Genomic DNA, 19,615 nt, shown 5'->3' on the forward strand with positions numbered 1-19,615 from the left:
AGCTCGACTGGTTGGAGAGAATTTGAAGTTGTCATTCGGCAGCCTTTTACCCCATCGTACTTTTTCTCATATCTTCTGTTAATAGAATTCTTTTTCAAATGAAAATCTTTTTTCATAGTAACGCAATTTAAAATTTTAATTAATTAAACGCACAATTGAAACAATAATATAGTTATTAATGCTCTCATTTTAAAAATAATAGTTTACTTTTAAAAAATTAAACTAAACAAATTAATAATAATATATGAACTTTAAACCTAATCAAACCGGAATAGGCGATTGATTTTTCTTGTACTAAAACCTATTTAAATATTTTGAATGTTTAAAACCAAACCAAACTACAAAATAATTTGTATTATAGTATCAAATCAATGTAAGCAAATGTATCAACTCGATGCACTTATTTAGTTTGGTTATATAACCATCTTCAAATAATTTTAATTAGATTTCTTCTTCTAATGACTATTTCCCATTTTTGTAACTTTTCCTAGCTACATTCAAAAATCTGGAAAGCAGCGAATAACTTATTAGAATTATTTCTCAAAAAAAAAACTTATTAGAATTAAAAGAGCGGAACTGCAAAATAATAAACATGATAGTAATAAATCATAATACAATATTGGCAAATTGTACTATGATTAACATTAATTTGAAATAAATATAGAATTAAATTCAAGAGAACTACTAATAGATTGTGCTTAGCCTGGGTTAATGACAGAAATTAAATAGATAAAGTACAATATGAACATCTAATGAGCTTTTAAGAAGGTTTGTTTTGCATCATCATTGAGTCCGACGCGTTATATGTTATTTCCGACATCCGGATGCCGCTAAAAGCAGGAACCGATTTGTTGATCGATGGCTATGTTTTGTTATCAAAGTAATTTTAGCAATTTTTGTTTAATTTTGTAAGACGGCATGAGAACGTAATGACATACTCTTTAGCGCAAGCTTCACGCTCTATACTAGGTCCGTAATAGCAATTTGATAATTTTTTTGAATTTCTTATTCGTTTAATTATTTCTGATCTGGTCTAATAAGATGACATCAAAATTTCAAATAATATTAACTAATAATAATAAGAATACTTATAATAATCATACAACAAGAATATTTCCCATAAATCCTTTATCAATATTGTCATCATAGGAAAAATAAAAAAGAATTTTCCAAAAGAAAAACAAAATAAACATTTTCATTTAATTCAATTCAATTATTTAAAGCATAATTTTTTCTAATATAATAAAAAAATTATATATATAAAAATGAGAAATGAAGAAGAATAAAAACAAAAGAAAGTGAATTATTGCACTACTATAGATAATAATAATTACATTTTTCTTACACAATGAGATATTACATAATGGCAAAAAAGTAAATAAAAATACAAAAGAAGGGCAAAAAAGTAAGAAAAAGAAGAAGATATATTACAGAGAGAAGATTAAGGAACGGCGCTGTGCGTATAGTTTCCCGATAAGCCCGGTTGTTTGCTCGAAAGGGTATCATAAAACCTTCAACTCTTCTTCATCTTCATCTTCTTTAAACTCGTTCAAGCAACTCACTTCTCAACTCACTTAACTCACTTCTTAACTCACTTTTCCACTCCCATTTCTTTACTTTTCTTGTTTTTTTTTCTTCCATTCTCAACCCTAACGTAAGTTTTTCTTTAATTATTCATCACTTCTTGCTCTTATTACTTCTGTCTGAATTCAAGATTAATCTTCAATGGTCATCTGAGTTAACTCGTTTTTATCTTGTTCTTGAAAAGGGTTCATATTAAGCTAATTTAAACATGAAGTTAATGTTTTTTTTGTTCATTTTCCCCAGCTGAAAATTCTTTAAAAAACCAAGTTTTTTTTTTGTTATAAATATACACTTCATGTAATAATCTTGAGCTAAAATAAAAATAATTTGGTTCTTACAAATTATGAACTTGAATTGTTTGATTTGTGAAAAATATTTAATCTTTTCAATATGATTAATAGATCTGTGGCTTGTGGATACTCATAAGTAAAGATCTATGAGCAATTAATTAGTGAACAAGAAACTAAAAATTAAGATAAAAAAAATCTAATAAGAGCTTGACACCTGTAAAAACTATAGGCAACATTGTTTCAGTGTAAGCTAAATTTATTTATTAATTTATTTGACATTTTATCTTTTTGAACTTAATATGTCCCCTTCTTGTTGCTTGTTGGTAATTTTGAAACACAGTTTTAATTAATTATATTTTGTCATTTATTGTTCTTCTTGGTGAAAGACGCAAGCTTTTCAATGCAAAATCAAAGGGTTTGCTCAGATTAGTTAGCTATGCAAAATTTTTGATTCTTTCTCAAATTTGAAGCAGAAAAAATGAAGAGATCAAGGTGTTAATGTGGATAAAATATGTGTAATTTTTGAAGTTTTGATTAAGCTAATAGTCTTTAGGTTTATAAATAGGTTAGCTATAAACATAAATTGTACACTTAAAGTCAGATCTTCAGCCTATTAACTCTATATATGTAGTGGTTTGTGATTAAAGCAGATGTATGACTGTGTTAATTTCTTTGTGTGTACATATTTAATATTTTCATTGATTTTCCTCTCTCTTTTACTTAATGCTTAGAGTTTTTTTTAATGTTTTTTTTGTAGGGTTGAGTGAGACTGAGGCTGAGGCTGTAGGCTGCAAATTTCAAAAAAAGCTTAAAGAAAAGAGAAGCTGAGTTTTTTTGGTTAATTTTTGGGGTTTTGGGCTCATTTTCTGACTTAAGAGAGTGATATTTCGAATCGAAAAGATAAAGTCTTTTTTTTTTTTCATCAGTAACTCAGTTAAAGTACTGTCTGAATTATCATCATCAATACATAGGACACAGTTAACCCCACCTTCAACACAGCAACCCCACCATTTAGAGTTCATTAGTTCTCTCTCAACAATTTAAGGTGGAGATTTTGAGGGTTTGTTTTGACAAAAGGAATGAAAGTGGTGGTATGGAGGTGGATGAGATTCAGGCACAACCACCACCTTGTAAGTTCTCTAGAGTTAGCATCAATGGAGGAGCTGACTCTACCAAAATAGGCCAAAGACGTAGCACAGATACTAACCACCAATACCCTGATGAAGAAGAACATGTAGAGCTCAACAAAAGACCTAATCTTGGTGGTACTAATGCCGCCGGAGGCGGCGGCGGGGATGGTGGTAGTGCTAACAAGCTTCGTGGGTGGCACCATTCTTCCAGGATAATCAGGGTTGCTAGAGCCTCCGGTGGAAAAGATAGGCACAGCAAGGTGTGGACTTCAAAGGGTCTCAGGGACAGGAGAGTGAGGCTATCAGTAACCACAGCTATACAATTCTATGATCTGCAAGATCGGTTGGGTTATGATCAGCCTAGTAAAGCTGTGGAGTGGCTGATTAAAGCTGCTGCTGATGCTATAAATGAGCTGCCTTCACTTAATGGTTCGTTTCCTGATACACCAAAGCAGTTGAGTGATGAGAAGAGGAATAGTGAGCAAGGGTTTGATTCAGCTGATGTTGAGCTTGAAGATCCGAGCTTGAACCAGAATAATCAGAATCAGAGTCAGCATTTGTCTTTGTCTAAATCTGCTTGTAGTAGTACTTCTGATACAAGTAAAGGTTCAGGATTGTCACTGTTAAGATCTGATGTGAAGGTTAATCGTGTTAAGGCTCGAGAGAGAGCTAGAGAGAGAGCTGCTAAAGATAAGGAGAAGGAGAGTGAGAATGTTCATCAGCATCATCAGCATAATATGAATCATCCTATTTCTGAAAACTCTACTTTTACTGAGCTTTTGACTGGTGGGATTAGTAGTGTGAGTAACAACAATAACAATGCTGCTGCTACTGGTGCTTCTACTAGTCCTTCTGGCTCTGAGGTTAACTTGTTTCATCACAAGGCGGCCGCTGCGGCGAGGCAGTGGCCGTGGATTCCGATGGATTATTTCGGTGGGACGGGGCTGTTAGGCCCGTCGTCGTCGGGGAGGGCAACTCATCAATCCTTTTCAGGGCAAATACAGTTGGGGAATTCAGCTTCAAACTCAATCCCACAAGCAATGACAATGTCAATTCCCCAGTTTAATTTCTCAGGGGAGAATCACCACCACCACCACCATCAGCACCACCAGGAGCAGCAGCAGCAGCAGTTGCAGCATTTTCCTTTTGTTTCCGATCAGTTGATTCCAGTGGCTACAACGCAAGCTTCAGGTCCTAATAGTGGGGACTATAATCTGAACTTTACAATTTCTTCTTCAGGCCTTGCTGGTTTCAATAGGGGGACCCTTCAGTCCAATTCATCATCACAGTCTCTTATATTGCCTCATCTTCAGAGGTTTTCATCTTCTAATTCTCCTTTAGATGCCTCAACTAATGTACCTTTCTTACTCGGTGCTGCTCCTGCTGCTTCTGCATCACCTCCTCCACAAATGGAGAATCACCACCATCATTACCATCAGTTTCCACCTGGATTACACCTCTACGGCGACGGAAGCCGGCAGTCTGACCAGAAGGGCAAAGGAAAGAGATGAACTTTTCCCATCTTCATCCTGGTAAACCATCAAACTTTCCATTTTCTAGTACTTTATTTTATTACAATTACTATTAAAATTTACGTATCACGAACATTTTATTCAATCAGCATGTTCCGTTTCGGAAACGTTTTTGGACCCGAAAACCTTAGAACAACACTGTTTAGCTATGTTCGTGTTCAAGTGTTCCCTTTTTCCGGGACTGTATCCGTGTCCATTCTACCTAGATTAAAACTGAGCTATATTAATTTGTTTCATTGCCTTGTTCTTTGTAATGGATTTTTCCATTTCCATTTCCATGTTTCTTGAAATGATTTTTGGGTCTTAGTGAAGTGCATAGTAATCCAAACCCTAAACAATTGTTATTTTTTCTTGGTAGTCATAAAGTAAGTTAGTCATTGGGTGTATTTTTATGAGTGTTATATATGAAAACTGTCTTTTTTTTATGATTCCTGCATGGATTGGAGTGAATAGGAATCGGCAGGTTGTCTCCTTGTTTGTTCTCTTGTTCGGTTTCCTTCACCCTAACATCTATATAGAGCCATAGGCATGGCCAGGTGTTAGTTTTTATGTGGCCAAGTTATAATTTCTTTGGCATTGAGTGGAATAAAAGTGAAACCTTAATAAAACTTTAGCATCCCAAGTCCTGTTTTTTTTTTCTTTTGCCACATGATAATGGATTGGCGTTATGCAGAACTAATCTTGCAAGGTTTTTAGGGTTTGAGTTATTTAAATTTGGTCAAATCAAATGAGTAAATTAACTTAAAATGCTGCTTTTGTAGATGGTAAAAGCCATGCACGTATGGCCTGACTTAGCCTACTTTTTCATACTTAAAGATCTATATGAAGTAGGAAAAAGATGCATTCATGAATAACTTATTATGCAAGGATTATGTAGGGCATGCTTTGATGATTCTTTCTAGGGGTTAGACGTGTCAACTATGATAAAGGCCAGTAAAGCAATTTAATTCATTTGTTTAATCAAATCCAATAAATTACATAAAAAAATTCTACCATATTATTCGTTGACAGAGCCAATAGTATTATGATAAAATCATTTAATGATAGAGATTATATAATGTAGTTTATTAAATTTTTAACATATTAATGACGAGTTATATTATAGTTGATCATGTCCACAGATAACATGGTGGATATAATTTGTAAATATTTTATTTTAATTGAAAATATTGATCGTATATATGTGATAAATAATTAATATTTTCCTGTTACAATTAAAATTAACAAATTTGATATTGGACTAGTACAATTATATTAAAAAAGATTACATTCAAATATTAATATTAAATTTATTCTTACAAAAAAGCAATTGTTGTTTTTTCAAACACAATTTCTACTTTTTTCTTATATACCATAAATTTTCATGATACCAAGAAACATCCATTTTAATTGCATAGAGAACCGAAACAAATTTGGTGTTTTTAAAATATTGAATTAAATAAATTGAACATATATAATCAATTAAGAGCATACTAGAAAATTAATACAAGATAATCAGTTTAACTATTATATTTTAATTCTTGTATACACATTTTTAGTCAATTTTTATGGAATGGAAAGAATAGTCTTTTGATCCTTGTTAGCTCTAGCCATGGTTTGTGAACCAGCAGTTTTGGTTCAGAACTGCCTGTTCACAGTTCGACATAAACAAAACCGCTGGTTCTGGTTCATGGTTTCGATTCTTATAAATTTAAGAAAAACTTTCTTTTTAACTAAAATTAAAGTTCTTAAAACCAAATTAAAATTAAATTTTAAGATAAATAATTAATTCTATTAAAATAAAGAAATTTAATATAATTTACCAGGTTAAATAATTTTCTCAGCTACCGAACAATTGTCTTTTTATAAAATGGTTACTGAATTATAAAAAATTACAAATGGTTACCGTGCTATTATTTTTCTAAAAAAAATTTATGAAACTATAAAAAATTATAAAACAGTTACTGAATTATATAGTTTGTTTATAAAACAGTTAACCAATTATAGGGTGAACAAGTAAAAGTTGTAAAAAATATAGTCGATGATAGTTTTTAAATTTTTTATAGTTTAATAACCATTTTATAAAAAGATTATAGTTCGGAACTGCAAAAATATTTAACCCATATTATTTTTACAATATTAATTTTTATATATGTAGTAAGATGCAATCAAAGAAAAAATTGATGGTTAATATATTAAAAGAATGTTAATTTAATTAATCTTGTATATATGGTACTACATAATACTAAGAAATGAGGAGAAATAGATTTATGGTTAATATATGAAAGAAGTGATTTTTTTTGATAATTTATCTTGAATATAAGCTAGGATATAATTGTGAACTACAAATGGAATGATAAACGGAAACATATTTTTAATTTTTTTTTATTAGATGATGATTTATTAAGCTCGACCACAAGAAGTGAGGGGCAAAAGATCCAAAACTGGATTAATCCAAATGAATCATAAAAATTGTCCAAATATTTAAATACATCATTTCCAGAAAACGGGAAATCTAGGATGAAAAGAAACATAATAGTAATAATTATAGTACTAATTCTATTATCTAATATTAAAAAGTAAATTGTTAAAATAATTCTAAAAGGTAATTTTAAATGAAGTTTATTATTAAATTTTGTTTGACCTGTTATCTTCACATTTTTATTGGTGTTATATTTAGATCATATGTATATACTAGTACAACATTTGCTTAAATATATTTGCCAGTACATAATTTATATTTTGTTAATAAATATTTTTCCATGTAAAAAGTTAAATGAATAAATAATTTTTTGAACTAGATAAATGATCTCAATTCCCTATTCCATGAGTGATTATTCGACGCCATGATTATGCCACGAGCTAATAAAACATTCAATTTTTATTTATTTTTTATCATTAAATATTTTAATATTTCAAATGTCTCATTAATTTATTGTATAAATGACGTGACATAAGTGTTGTGTTGAATAATTATTCCTAGTTCAATTAAACAATCAGGACAGTTGCATGAGATTATAAACCTCTACCTATACTTAACATGAATAAATAAATATTACAGTAAGAAGAGATACATTTCCTGAACATGGGATGTATTCCACTTTATAATCTCATATCAGAAACTATGGAAAAAAATTCCGCTCAGAACTTTTGGCTAAGCTGCTGGCATTGTTGAGCTATAGGTGAGTTAAAAAAATTGCACTTACTCAACTATAATAGTTTAAAAAACAATTATCATCAATCCGTTGGTTATATTTTAATACTCGAACTATTATTTTTACATCAACAGAAGATTATTATAACAATTCAAATTAAAATTTGTTTATGTGGCCACATTGGATGATTAATTAAATGCTTATATTCTGATATAAGCATTTTTTTGGCCTAAATTGCTACAATAACCTCTCATGCTCTAAAAAAGAAGTTAAATTTTTTAAAATATAAATGAAATGATGGTAATTTTTTTTTTTGGAGCCATGGATTAGTAAAGTTGAATATAATGTAACTCTTGGAATAAGATTCAAGTTTCTTGTTTGGTGCTTTGCTAGGAATCTGCTTGCTTAGTTGCATGATTTCTATTTTGATATTCCTTGCATAACATACTAAATTCAGCATTTTCCATATAATCAGCTCTTTTTTCTTTAATTTTACTATCGGCCACTCTATGTTCGAAGCAATATTAATTTGATTATCTGAATTCTATTTGTATTAATTAAAAACCTTAAGCTTTGAGCTTAATGTTAAAGGTCAGATTATTTATAGGTGGGCCATTGGAGGATGTGAATTATATTTGATGAATAGGATTGGTTTGCATGATGCTGTCTTTGAACATGAACCATCAATTAATGTGTGGTGAAGTAGAGAGCTTGTACTTGGTTAACTTGAAGGGAATTGGTTCAGATTAGGGTGTCAAAACAAGCTTGCGGATCATATTTAGCATATCTATTTATAACACGTTGGCTCGGATTGACACGACATAGCATGTTTTTAGTCATAGCATAAACAAGTTGAATGAGTTCACGTATCAACTGGACACAGCATGTTTTAAGCTGTGTCATAAACGGATTTATGACACAAACACGTTAAGTCCTCGTGTTTGGTGAATCATTTTCGGGTGTCATGACCCATTTTACACCCCTAGTTATAAATGTTTGCTGCATTTTTAGGACAAATGAGGACAATGTGTTATATATCTAATTCATGGGGATCAGATGCTATAGGTTTTAAGTCTTCACATTGTCTCAAGTTGTCTAAACAATACCCTACACATCACTTAATTCCTGTGCATGAAACTTTGATGCAGGCTGCAGGAACATGAAGATGGAGGAAAAAGCAGCAAAAAAGGGTAAACCAAATGCAAATGTGGCTTCACCCTTAAACATTAAGCTGCTGAAAAAAAGTGTTGGTGTTGAGCTTTTTCCATTTTGAAGTCCTTCAGTTCAGTTCAGCTCTCTCTCTATATATATTTATAATGTATTAAATCATGCGTGCCAAGGGTTGTGTGTTCTTTTCGGAGAAATATCGTGTCAAAACTATTCGATTTTCGAGTTGATTCTTTTTCCCCATTGTCTATGCTATGATTATTCTGCAATCTTTTCTTCAAGTTCAATTTTTCCAGAAAGGGCTAATGTATCATTTATAGATTGTATGCAACTTAGTAATGGCAGCTAGGGGTCATTGCAGCTGATATGTATGGAAAAATTTCCACTTTGAGAAGAGCTCAAACTCATCAGCATCTACTTGAAAGTTGAAACTAAATTAGTATAGTCTCAAGTCATTATCGCTAGATGTGGATAGCATGGCTCGTGCATATCTGAAAAAAATTGAGAAAAATTAAAATTAGTGGCGATTTATAATTTAAAGAAAAAAGGGTCATTTATGCCCCTAAAATTTGACTACAGGATCAAGCAAGTCCTGAATGTTTGAAAATATTTAAATATACCCCCAACGTCTTAAAAAGTGAACAATGAGGCCCTCATTTTGACTTATAAATAAGATGTTAGGGGTCTGATTGTCGAAATTGGGGGGGGGGGGGGGGGTTAGTTGTTCATTTTTCAAGACGTTGGAGGTATATTTGAACTTTTCCGGACGTTAAGGGCTTACTTGATCCGGGAGACAAATCTTAGAGGCACCCTTTTTTCAAGTTTAAAAGATTTGGCATGGCGGCGTTTTGGGCATTCCGAGAGTTAAATTTTATGAGAAATGGACTAACAAGCGATACTCATGAGATTTGTTAATTATCTATGGTTCTTTTCGATTAATTTTCATCGCTTTTCTTTTAGAATGATTAATTTTCATCACTTAGACCTCTAAAATTTGGCTTCTTTTTTATTTTTAGTATTTATTACTGTTTCAGAAAAAAAAAAACACTTAGCATTATTCTATTTTAGCAAGTAAAATTGGATTTTTGGCAGCTTTAGAAGTTTGGAATAAATTGTAACCTTTAAGGCAACTTATGATTAATTTAAATTTGAGAAAAATGTTTGTGTTTTTAGTATCCCTAAATTCAATAGATCGTGAAAATATACGGCTAATAATCATGCGCGATTAAACAGTCTATCAATATTTATCATTTAAATTGTAATGTGTTAACTTTTCCATTAAATATTTCTAATATATCCCAACAAGTGAATACTCAATGAACGAATAAATAGTTATTTTTTTTATATTTACTTAATTAAATAGAATTATTGTTGCCATTTTTTTTTAACAGAGATAGATATTACATACTACTAGGGACGAAGCTAGGATTTTCTTTTGGAGGGGCAAAAAAATTATAGTTTTCATTTAAAAATTATCATAGAAAATTAAAAATTTATTAATAATTTGTAACTTAAATTTAGGCCAAATGTCGTAAAAAGGCCAAACCTTTTATAAAGGTTTCACAAAAGTCCCGACCTTTCAATTTTGTCGATTTTGACCAAAAATAGATTATTTGGTTTCAATTGTGGCCAACTTTCAATTTGATTTCAATTTGCCTATGTGACGCCTATGTGGCATGCACATATATTGAAAGGTCATGACTTTTGTGAAACCAAATAATCCATTTTTGGCCAAAATCGACAAAATTGAAAGGTCAGAACTTTTGTGAAACCAAATAATCAATTTTTGTCCAAAATCGACAAAATTGAAAGGTCAGGACCTTTGTGAAACTTTTGTAAAAGGTCTGGCCTTTTTACGGCATTTGGCCAACTTAAATTTATAAGCATTGTGCACCAAATTGTTAGATCGTGAGTTCAATTTCTCCCACAAGCGTTTCCTCCTTTCTATTATAAAAAAATAAAAATAAAAATAAATTTAATTTTATTAATAAAAATAATAAAGTCTAATTCAATATAAAAAAATTAAATATTAGTCGTGTAGTTCTACACGTGTTCTTTTCATATATTAATAAGAGTTAGACTTAGTTGACTTTTTAATTAATTAAATAATTAATTAGATTAAAAAAATTGTATTACCTAAATTTATATATGCATATGAGTTTTATTGTATTGAAGTTGTGTAAAAAGGTATTATTCTTATAATTTTCTATCACTAGACTAAATATAATTTGGATAATTTGGATTGTTTGGAGGGGCAAGTGCCACTGCCAACCCCTCCCTATCTCCGTCCTTGACTACTACAAACAAAGCTACAAATCTACAAAACTACAAACAAAGATATATATATATATATATATATATATATATATATATATATATATATATATATATATACATACTACCCTTTTTATAAATATGTGCAAATTCGCCTTCACGCCATCCACACCGTTTACGTAATGCATCGCCGAGCTCGCCAAGATGACGGAATGATGCCGCAGCCGCTGCTTCTGACGCTTCTGACGTGTGAGCCTGCTCCAGATGTCTTTTCCATAAATCTTCTTCTTTTTTCTTCCTTTTTGTCCGCAAGGAAATTCGAACCCAGGACCTTTGGGATTTATGCCTCACTCCTTAGCCAATTGAGCTAGAGATCATTGGCTATTGTTGCCATTGGAGCTTTGCAAAAGAAATTAAGAACCACAATTTAATTATAATACCATCAAACTGATTAATTGGATGAATGATCCACCTATACCATTGTGTCTTTACCAAATATCCAAAGAAGAATTTCAAAGGTTGTAGATGTGCCACATCTTTACCTAAACAACCATTGATCATAAAGAGAATTATATTTCAACAAAAAGCTGAAATAGCAGGCCATGTTTCATACACACTTCCTTTTTATATACCAGCCTTTCAGATAACATGAAAACAACCCATTAACTTTGCTTAATTGCACAAAAGGGCCCATTTTCTTTTTCTTTTTAAATAAACTATTCCAATAAAGCTAAATGGCCAAATTAATCGATCGAACCGATGACTTTCGGTCCGTTCAGTAGTAGATTTGGGTTCGTCAGCTCTGTTTTGGTAAAAAAGAAAGGCAATTTCTGGTTATCGGTTCGATTTGAACTTTAAATTATTCAAATAAAGCAAAACGATCAAATAAATCGAGAATTTAAACATTTTCTTTATTTTTGTGGGTTCTTATAAAGAACCACTGAATTTTCGATCTATCTGGTTAGATTTGAATTTTTTTTCTTCTTTTCTTGTATTGTCAATTACGATTACAATTTCTTACGCGGTCAGTTTGGTTTTGAATATTTGTACGATTGTTTGGGAATATGAGTTTGTTTTCCACCGAATCGACCGGATATTCACCCCGTAGACCAATCAAAGCTTGGATAATTATAAATAACTCAAATCCAGCCTTAGATTTTGTGGCCTAAGGAAAAGAGATGTGGGCACAAACAATCATGAAAACAAAATAACATGTATGTTTTGCAAATTATAGTACAAATTTGCTTTGCTTAATGATATTTTTATGATAATTATAATTTCCACTACTCCACATCTTCCTTTTTCTAGTGACAATTGCCTGCTACTAAATAAACATGTGGGCCTTTCTATTACCATACCTGTCCTTACTCATATTATATGCTCACCCAACTGTGACATACCCAATTATGAAAGCCATAATTACTTCCAAAAATATATTTTTAAATTCAATTTAGCATCTTAATTAAGATTAAATGAATTATTAGAATTTCACTATATGAAAAAAGCCAGTTAGAGGAAATGATAATAGAACAAAGTCAAAAGGAGTGTCACGTGGAATGTATCAAGCTGAGATCTGTCATGTGATCAACAGATAAAGGGAGTGTAGAACCAGCTAATTACTTCAAATAATAGTGAACAAAGAGTCATCGACGGTCCCTGAATTTATAAGTCACGACTAATTAACTCATATTTAATAAATTTCATCAATTATGGGCAATACTCTTTAATTTTAGATAAGTTAACTCTTAAATTGGGTCATCGCTTTCGGTGGATGCATTGGTTTTACACAATTTAAGAGCTAATTGACATAAGATTAATTCATTTGTTTCTAATCGATTAAAATTGTTAAATGTAAGTTAATTGATCATAATGCACAAATTTGAGAATCGCAATAACCATTTATTCAAATATTAGTCATGCACACAGAACAATAATAATGGCTAAAGAGGCCAGCAGTTCTAATTAATAACAAATAATACTCTTTGATTTTAGATCAATTAACTCTCAAATAGAATTATCATGTTCCATAAACTTATTCATTTTATACAATTAGGAGATAATTGTAATAAAATTAAAATCTATTATTCCTAATCCAAATTACAAAATATAAATTAATTGATCCCGACACACAAGTTCAGCAACCATAACGACTCTTTATTTAAATAATAATCATGCACACACAAAAATAATAGTAGCTTAATAGACATTAGAATGGTTGTGGGTTGAAGAGTGCAAAATCGAACCACAATCATGAAATTTTTCAGTGGCTGAGGGCCCTGCAACCTGTAAAGCACTTTAGAGAGAAATGCCAATTCTCAAAGATTCATTTTTGGCCCTTTGCTATTATATATATCATCATTTTCATATATACTATCAAATTGGCAACTTGTGCAACTAAATAATGTAAAATCTTCATAAAATATATAATAATATTGGAAAATAACAAAAAGAGCCCTGTTTGTAGTAAACTCTGATGATAAAAACATCCTTTCCTTTCTAATTCGGTTCAGTTTTGGTTCAATTTCTCGAGTGTTTAAAACCAGTCGATTCAGGACCGACCGGTAAACACTCCTTGTCTTGCACACATCAAAACCATCTTCATGCCCTGAAAATGATCCACATTATCATCATCCAGCATAAAATGCATAAGCCAAGAGAGAATTGGGGTTAAATAAAAACTACATTACTCAATGTAGTTCAAAAGTGTAATATAAGCACAACATATTCATACCTACACTTTTTTTTAACATACAGAGATTATAGATATTTAAGAAAATGGCTACAAGCTTGAAGCTCTTACAACATTATCTAGTTTCATGACTGCAACCCCTCTCTTACAAGCATATGCCTTCTATAAAAACAAGCAGCAGATGCATTTTAATGATCAGTTTAAGCACACAACTTTGACTACTTGCATTGCGTAATCGACCAACGGTGGTGGGTTTCTTAGCGGCAAAGCAATTCAGCAGCTTCCTGGTATTTAAACCCACTTCGGGTCGAGTTGTAAAAGCAAAATTTGTTTCTGACTTTTCATCCCGAAAGAACTTGCACATTCACCTTCTCCCAAAACCAATTGGGATTACCCTGAAAATCCCATCACAAAGTGTTTATTTGAGTGAATAAACAAAGAAACTAAAACAAAAATGAATTATTGTAAATGCCCTATAGACATCCAAGTAAAGAATATGCATGGCCAGGCGATCAAAAGACAATTGAAATCATAATATAGATCACATAGATTCTACAAATGAATTACCTTATTTTATTAATCACACTCGTAAAGAGTGGAAATGAGCATTACAGATCAACTAAAATGCACGATAAAGTCGGCAAATAAAGCACATAAACAAATTGCATATATAAATGACATGTCTTCATTTCCGCTCCCACATACTGATATATGCTTAAGAACAAATACATTAAAGCTACTAACCAATAATTTAAGATAATAGATAAACTATTAACCAAAAAAAAGTGCACACACATCCACACATTACACATAAATGGCAAGTTTTCAATTTATGCTATCTACAGGCTAATATATATGCTTAAGAACAAGTACATTAAAGCTATTAATCAATCATTTAAGATTATAGACAAGCTATTAACCAATCATTTAAGATTATAGACAAGCTATTAACCAAAAGAAAAGCAATATACACATCCACACATTACACATTAATGGCAAGTTTTCAATTTCCGTCCACTACAGGCAGATATATATGCTTAAGAACATATACATTAAAGCTATTAACCAATAATTTAAGATTATAGACAAGCTATTAACCAAAAGAAAAGCATACACATCAGCAAATTACACATACAAATGGCACGTCTTCAATTTCTGCTTCCACAGGGAATTATATGCTTCAGAACAAATACCTTAAAGCTATTAATCAAAAGAGAAGAGTACATATCAACATATTAAACATTTAAACGGGCACGTCTTGAATTTCCGCTTCCACGGGCAAATATATGCTAAAGAACAAACACATTAAAGCTATTGACCAATAATTTAAGACTATAGACAAGCGAATTACCTCAGCTCCAATGCTGAAATCAAAACGAGTTCATCTCCAAGCAGTAAGTCCTTCTCTTAACAAGCATCTTAGCAGCAGTACCATAAGGCTCCTCAAAAGCAGTAGAAACCCAAGAAGCATCACAAATCTCTTTCTTAGAGGCAGACTGCTCACTAGGTCTAATCGCAACCAACGTTGCACCTTTTAACACAATCCCATTGGGCAATTCCAGCTGAGGAGCATACCAAAGCCGCATATTCAACGCGGGAACAAGCGTTCTCTTTGACGCAGAAGAAGCCGATAATGGCTTAACTCTCAACTCCTCAAGCTGTTCCCTGTTCATACACAACACTCCTTGCCCATCAGCATCAGTTAACACCAAGCTATCCAGCGTCTTATGCTCAGCGATAATCGGCTGGAGCAAATAATGCCTAGCAGAAGCCGCGATTAACGAGCTTATAGTCCACACAACTCTCAATTTCAAGCCCCCGTTCGTGTAAAACGACTCGGGTATGCTACCATTATCATCACCATTGCCAACACTGTTGGCAATGGTGGTGTTAACATTACCATTACCGTTGCCGCTACCATTATCAGGTGCGGTTTCTTGCGACAGAGATGAACTTTTCACTTGGGAATTGTTGATAATCACAGAAGCAGCACCAAGAATCACACAATTGTCAAGAGTAGATCCAAAATCAGCCCTCCATTTCAACAGCACACCATCATCAATACCTAATTCGCCACTGGGCAATTCGATCCGTAAAAACCGAATTTCGATAAAATTCTTCAAAACCTGAGTTGGTGAATGATGAGTAACACCACCCTGATCGATCTCTCCATGACCTCCATTATCATCTTCATTATTATTACTACTATTAGCAACAGACAGAGCAGCAGAGTTAGACAGGAGCCCATTTCTTGAAGACAAGTTCGTGTAAGGATTTAACATATTGTCTCGTCTACTGGGTCCGAGCAGCTGACCTAGAGCTTGAAAGGGTTTCACAATACCCCCAAAAACCATCCGAAAAATCGACGAAAACCCGGAAGCCGAACCCGATCCTCCGGTTCGAGACTTCTCAGACGAAGAAGAAGGAGACGTGTCATCATCAGAAATCACACAGTCAACACGGACAACAACGTTGTCAACTTGGGGAACCAGAGAGTGAAAACGCCGTGAAACGACACAGCATCGGCCCAAAGCTTTGACATCTCCGATTTTGTTGAACACCAGAAGGAGAAGCGAGTCGGGTAGCCGGTCAAAATGGTCGACAATCGAGGAAAATTCCGGTTCTGGGTAGATTCTTGCGGTTAGATCTAATCGGAAAGACGACGCCATTCTTGAAATTAAACGAAACTTTCGAAAAAGTGAGATCTGGGTTTTGTTAAGGACGGTGGGGGATTGAATGGGTAGATCTTGAATTAAACGGAGGTGAGCGGTGGAGGAGATAGATCGAGGGTTTGGGTTGGGTTGGGAGTTTTAGAGAGAGAAAGGGAGGAGAGAGAGAGATAAGACAGAGAGACGATGTTGATTTATGAGAGAAAGAAAATGAAAAATAATTGTGCGAAATGAAGATATGTGCGTTTTGCGTTGTTTTGTCGTGTGAGTGAGTGAGGCACATATGGTGAGGGATGATGCTAATAGTACATGGAGAAAGAGGGGGTTTCTTGAATTTTCTTTTTGTTATTTGGGGGTGTTTGGTAATTTTTAATTTTGTAAATTTTAATTTGTTTAACTTGATTTTAGAATATAAATTAATTTAAATTGTTGAAATTTATGTTCTAAATTTTTGGTGTTTTTCGCCGTTTTGATATTTATATGTTAATCGTGTATTTGTGTTGTTGCTTTCATGGTTTCGTTTAAGATTTATCGTTTTGGGCGGTTACATGTCTTGATTTTTGGTAAATTTTGTTTTATTTATCAAACTTTCTTCTTGTGGTTTAAGATTGTTTGTTATATATTTATATAGATTTCAATAGTTTTTGTGACGTTTCAAGTTTACCGGATGAAATTTTTTTGAAGAATCGACTTTGTATTCAACTCCATCGCAATTATTCACCTATTATAGGTTTGTAAGGTAAATTTGCGATTGAATCACATATCTCTGTTGCATATGTCATTTTTTTCGTTGTCAAATCGACAATTTACACTGAATCTTACAATGTAAATACATTTATTCCGAGTTAATATAATTTTTTTTATATTGATTCAAAAACAAAAAAAATAAACATCGTAAGTGAAATATAAACATGTAGATAATACATAATCTAAACAGTGAGCGGTTTGATTTATGTGAAAGGGCACAAATACAAGAGACTTAGGGGCGTGAATGCGACCTGCATCCATATATGCAATGCGGAAAGCAGCATTTGCACATTGTGTTGTTTGTTGGATCAATTTTATAATTTAATATTTGCCGAATAATTTTGAACTTTGTTGTAAATATATCGATTTGATAATAATACTAATATTGAATTAATACACACCCTAATCTTACCAAAATATTTTTAGTTTTGTAATTAATAATTTCATTTTACTATAGTAAAATGCTAAAAGAGCTCCTTATAATTTTTTTGTTATATAGTGTGGTAGTATGTACAATATGCGTCCACAAATGCAACGTTGAAATAGCTAAACTCGCACAATGGAATACACACAAGCTGAAGTAGAGAAATCCTCTTTCTAAAAAATTATGCTCTTCTTTCTTTTTAAAAAGAAAGATTTTTTTTGTCATCTTTTTAAAGGTGAGAGAAAATAACTTTTCCGTTTAAACTGAAAATTATTTTCTCCTTCGCTCATAATACTATTTATTGAGATCTATTGTTCTTGTTTCAATAAGCTTTTTTAAGATTTTTGTTTAAATTTTTTTGATTGAATAAATTTTTAAGAACTTTTCACACCTCTTTAATACAATGTTTAAATCGTTCACGACTTTTTAGTGTCCGTTCGAATTTTAAATCCATATTCTTATAGATTTAAGAATTGGGAGGTTGTAGATTTATCCTTTTTAGAATTCTATTGAAGATGAAAACCGAAAATATTAGACTTCATCAGATAGAGCGGATTCCTTGTCAAATCGAGAGAAGAATGATCTAAGTATCCCGCTCACCCTAACGTAGTTTTTGTTGTTATGTTACATTTACGGAATCCATGTCTTAAATATTCTTACTTTTGATTTATTTTTTTATTACTTATCTTTGATGATAGCTTAATATTTAGTGATTCAAATATGAAAGATCATATTACGTTTTTTTGTGATATGAATTTAATTATTTATAATTTTATTTTCATATATGAATTTTTCTAGTTTGAAAAAAAAAATACATACAAGCTTAGCAAAGCATTTATTTATTGTTATTAATAATTTCATTTTATTACAATTAACTACTAAAAGAGATTATAATAATATTTTGGCTTAATTGCGTAAAAAATCACAAATTTTAGCGTGTTTTGCAAATTTAACATAAACTTTCAATTTTGGCAAATTAATACACAAACTTTTAAATTTTGGCAATTTTAGTACCGATCAATTTTTCGTGAAAAAAATGCTGATGTGTACACCGGAATAACCACTATTTCGGCGTCCACATCAGCATTTTTCTCTATTTTTTTGAAGGAAAATTGATTTGTGCTAAAATTGCAAAAAATTAAAAATTTGTGAATTAATTTGCCAAAATTGAAAATTTATATTAAATTTGCAAAACACGCTAAAGTTTATAATTTTTTACGCCATTAAGCCTAATATTTTTGTTATATAATGTGATGAGTAATATAAGCAAATATCATCAAATGCTCATTCTTGCTTGTCAATTACACATGCTACTGACAAAATTTGTGAGACACCATGTATCATTCTATAATTGAGATGTTCATTATTCTATATTTTTTGTGAAATAACAATTGCAAGAAAATAAAGAAAAACAATCTAATTAATTTTAGATACCACCTCTTTATTCCGACAAAAGGACAAAAGAAAAAAAGGTAAAAAGAAAAGAAATGAAAGTGTTTAGATTTTGGTAATGAAGTAAATTTAGCTTAAGTAGGATCCTTAATTGAGTGTTTTACCAATCGATTTAAAATTCGAGGTTGATTCACTCACTAAAGGGCAAAAAAAAATTGAAAACTCTAATCAGATTGGGGTTGACTGATTTTGATGGTTGAACCAGTTAAATAAATTAAAAAAATTGTTTTTAGTAAAGAAGAATAAAAAAAGTATACATTTTAACTTGTCGGTTCGGTTCGACAGGTTGAGTCGATAAAATCGATCGAACTGTAACTGATGATCTATTCGGTTAAGCTACTGGTTAGATGTTTCAAAGCACCGACTCGGGATTCTGGCTCTGATCAAGGATCATGATGGATTACTTAGTACCATGCCACTGATCACTAGTCACTGTTAATCCAGGATAAGTTGGACTGGGCTTATTCTTCAAACCCTCTACAACTAGAGTATCTAGGTCTAAGCTAATCAGGCCATATTTAAT

At 31.8% G+C, this 19,615-nt stretch overlaps 2 protein-coding genes across 2 annotated transcripts; one reads left to right on the forward strand and one right to left on the reverse strand.

Annotated features, from left to right (window-relative positions):
* The first annotated feature begins 1,443 nt into the window (after positions 1 to 1,443).
* LOC126680957 (transcription factor TCP2) lies at positions 1,444 to 9,106 on the forward strand. The gene is made up of 3 exons (XM_050376277.2): positions 1,444 to 1,654; positions 2,632 to 4,536; positions 8,819 to 9,106. The coding sequence occupies exon 2, from the start codon at positions 2,968 to 2,970 to the stop codon at positions 4,513 to 4,515; it is 1,548 nt and encodes a 515-aa protein (XP_050232234.1). The 5' UTR covers positions 1,444 to 1,654; positions 2,632 to 2,967; the 3' UTR covers positions 4,516 to 4,536; positions 8,819 to 9,106.
* A 4,666-nt stretch (positions 9,107 to 13,772) lies between these two features.
* LOC126681295 (F-box protein At5g46170) lies at positions 13,773 to 16,696 on the reverse strand. The gene is made up of 2 exons (XM_050376812.2): positions 15,152 to 16,696; positions 13,773 to 14,195 (listed from the first exon to the last, which is right to left on the reverse strand). The coding sequence occupies exon 1, from the start codon at positions 16,467 to 16,469 to the stop codon at positions 15,171 to 15,173; it is 1,299 nt and encodes a 432-aa protein (XP_050232769.1). The 5' UTR covers positions 16,470 to 16,696; the 3' UTR covers positions 13,773 to 14,195; positions 15,152 to 15,170.
* Between the last annotated feature and the right edge of the window lie 2,919 nt (positions 16,697 to 19,615).

This window comes from Mercurialis annua, linkage group LG5, assembly GCF_937616625.2.
Source record: "Mercurialis annua linkage group LG5, ddMerAnnu1.2, whole genome shotgun sequence".
NCBI lineage: Eukaryota > Viridiplantae > Streptophyta > Magnoliopsida > Malpighiales > Euphorbiaceae > Mercurialis > Mercurialis annua.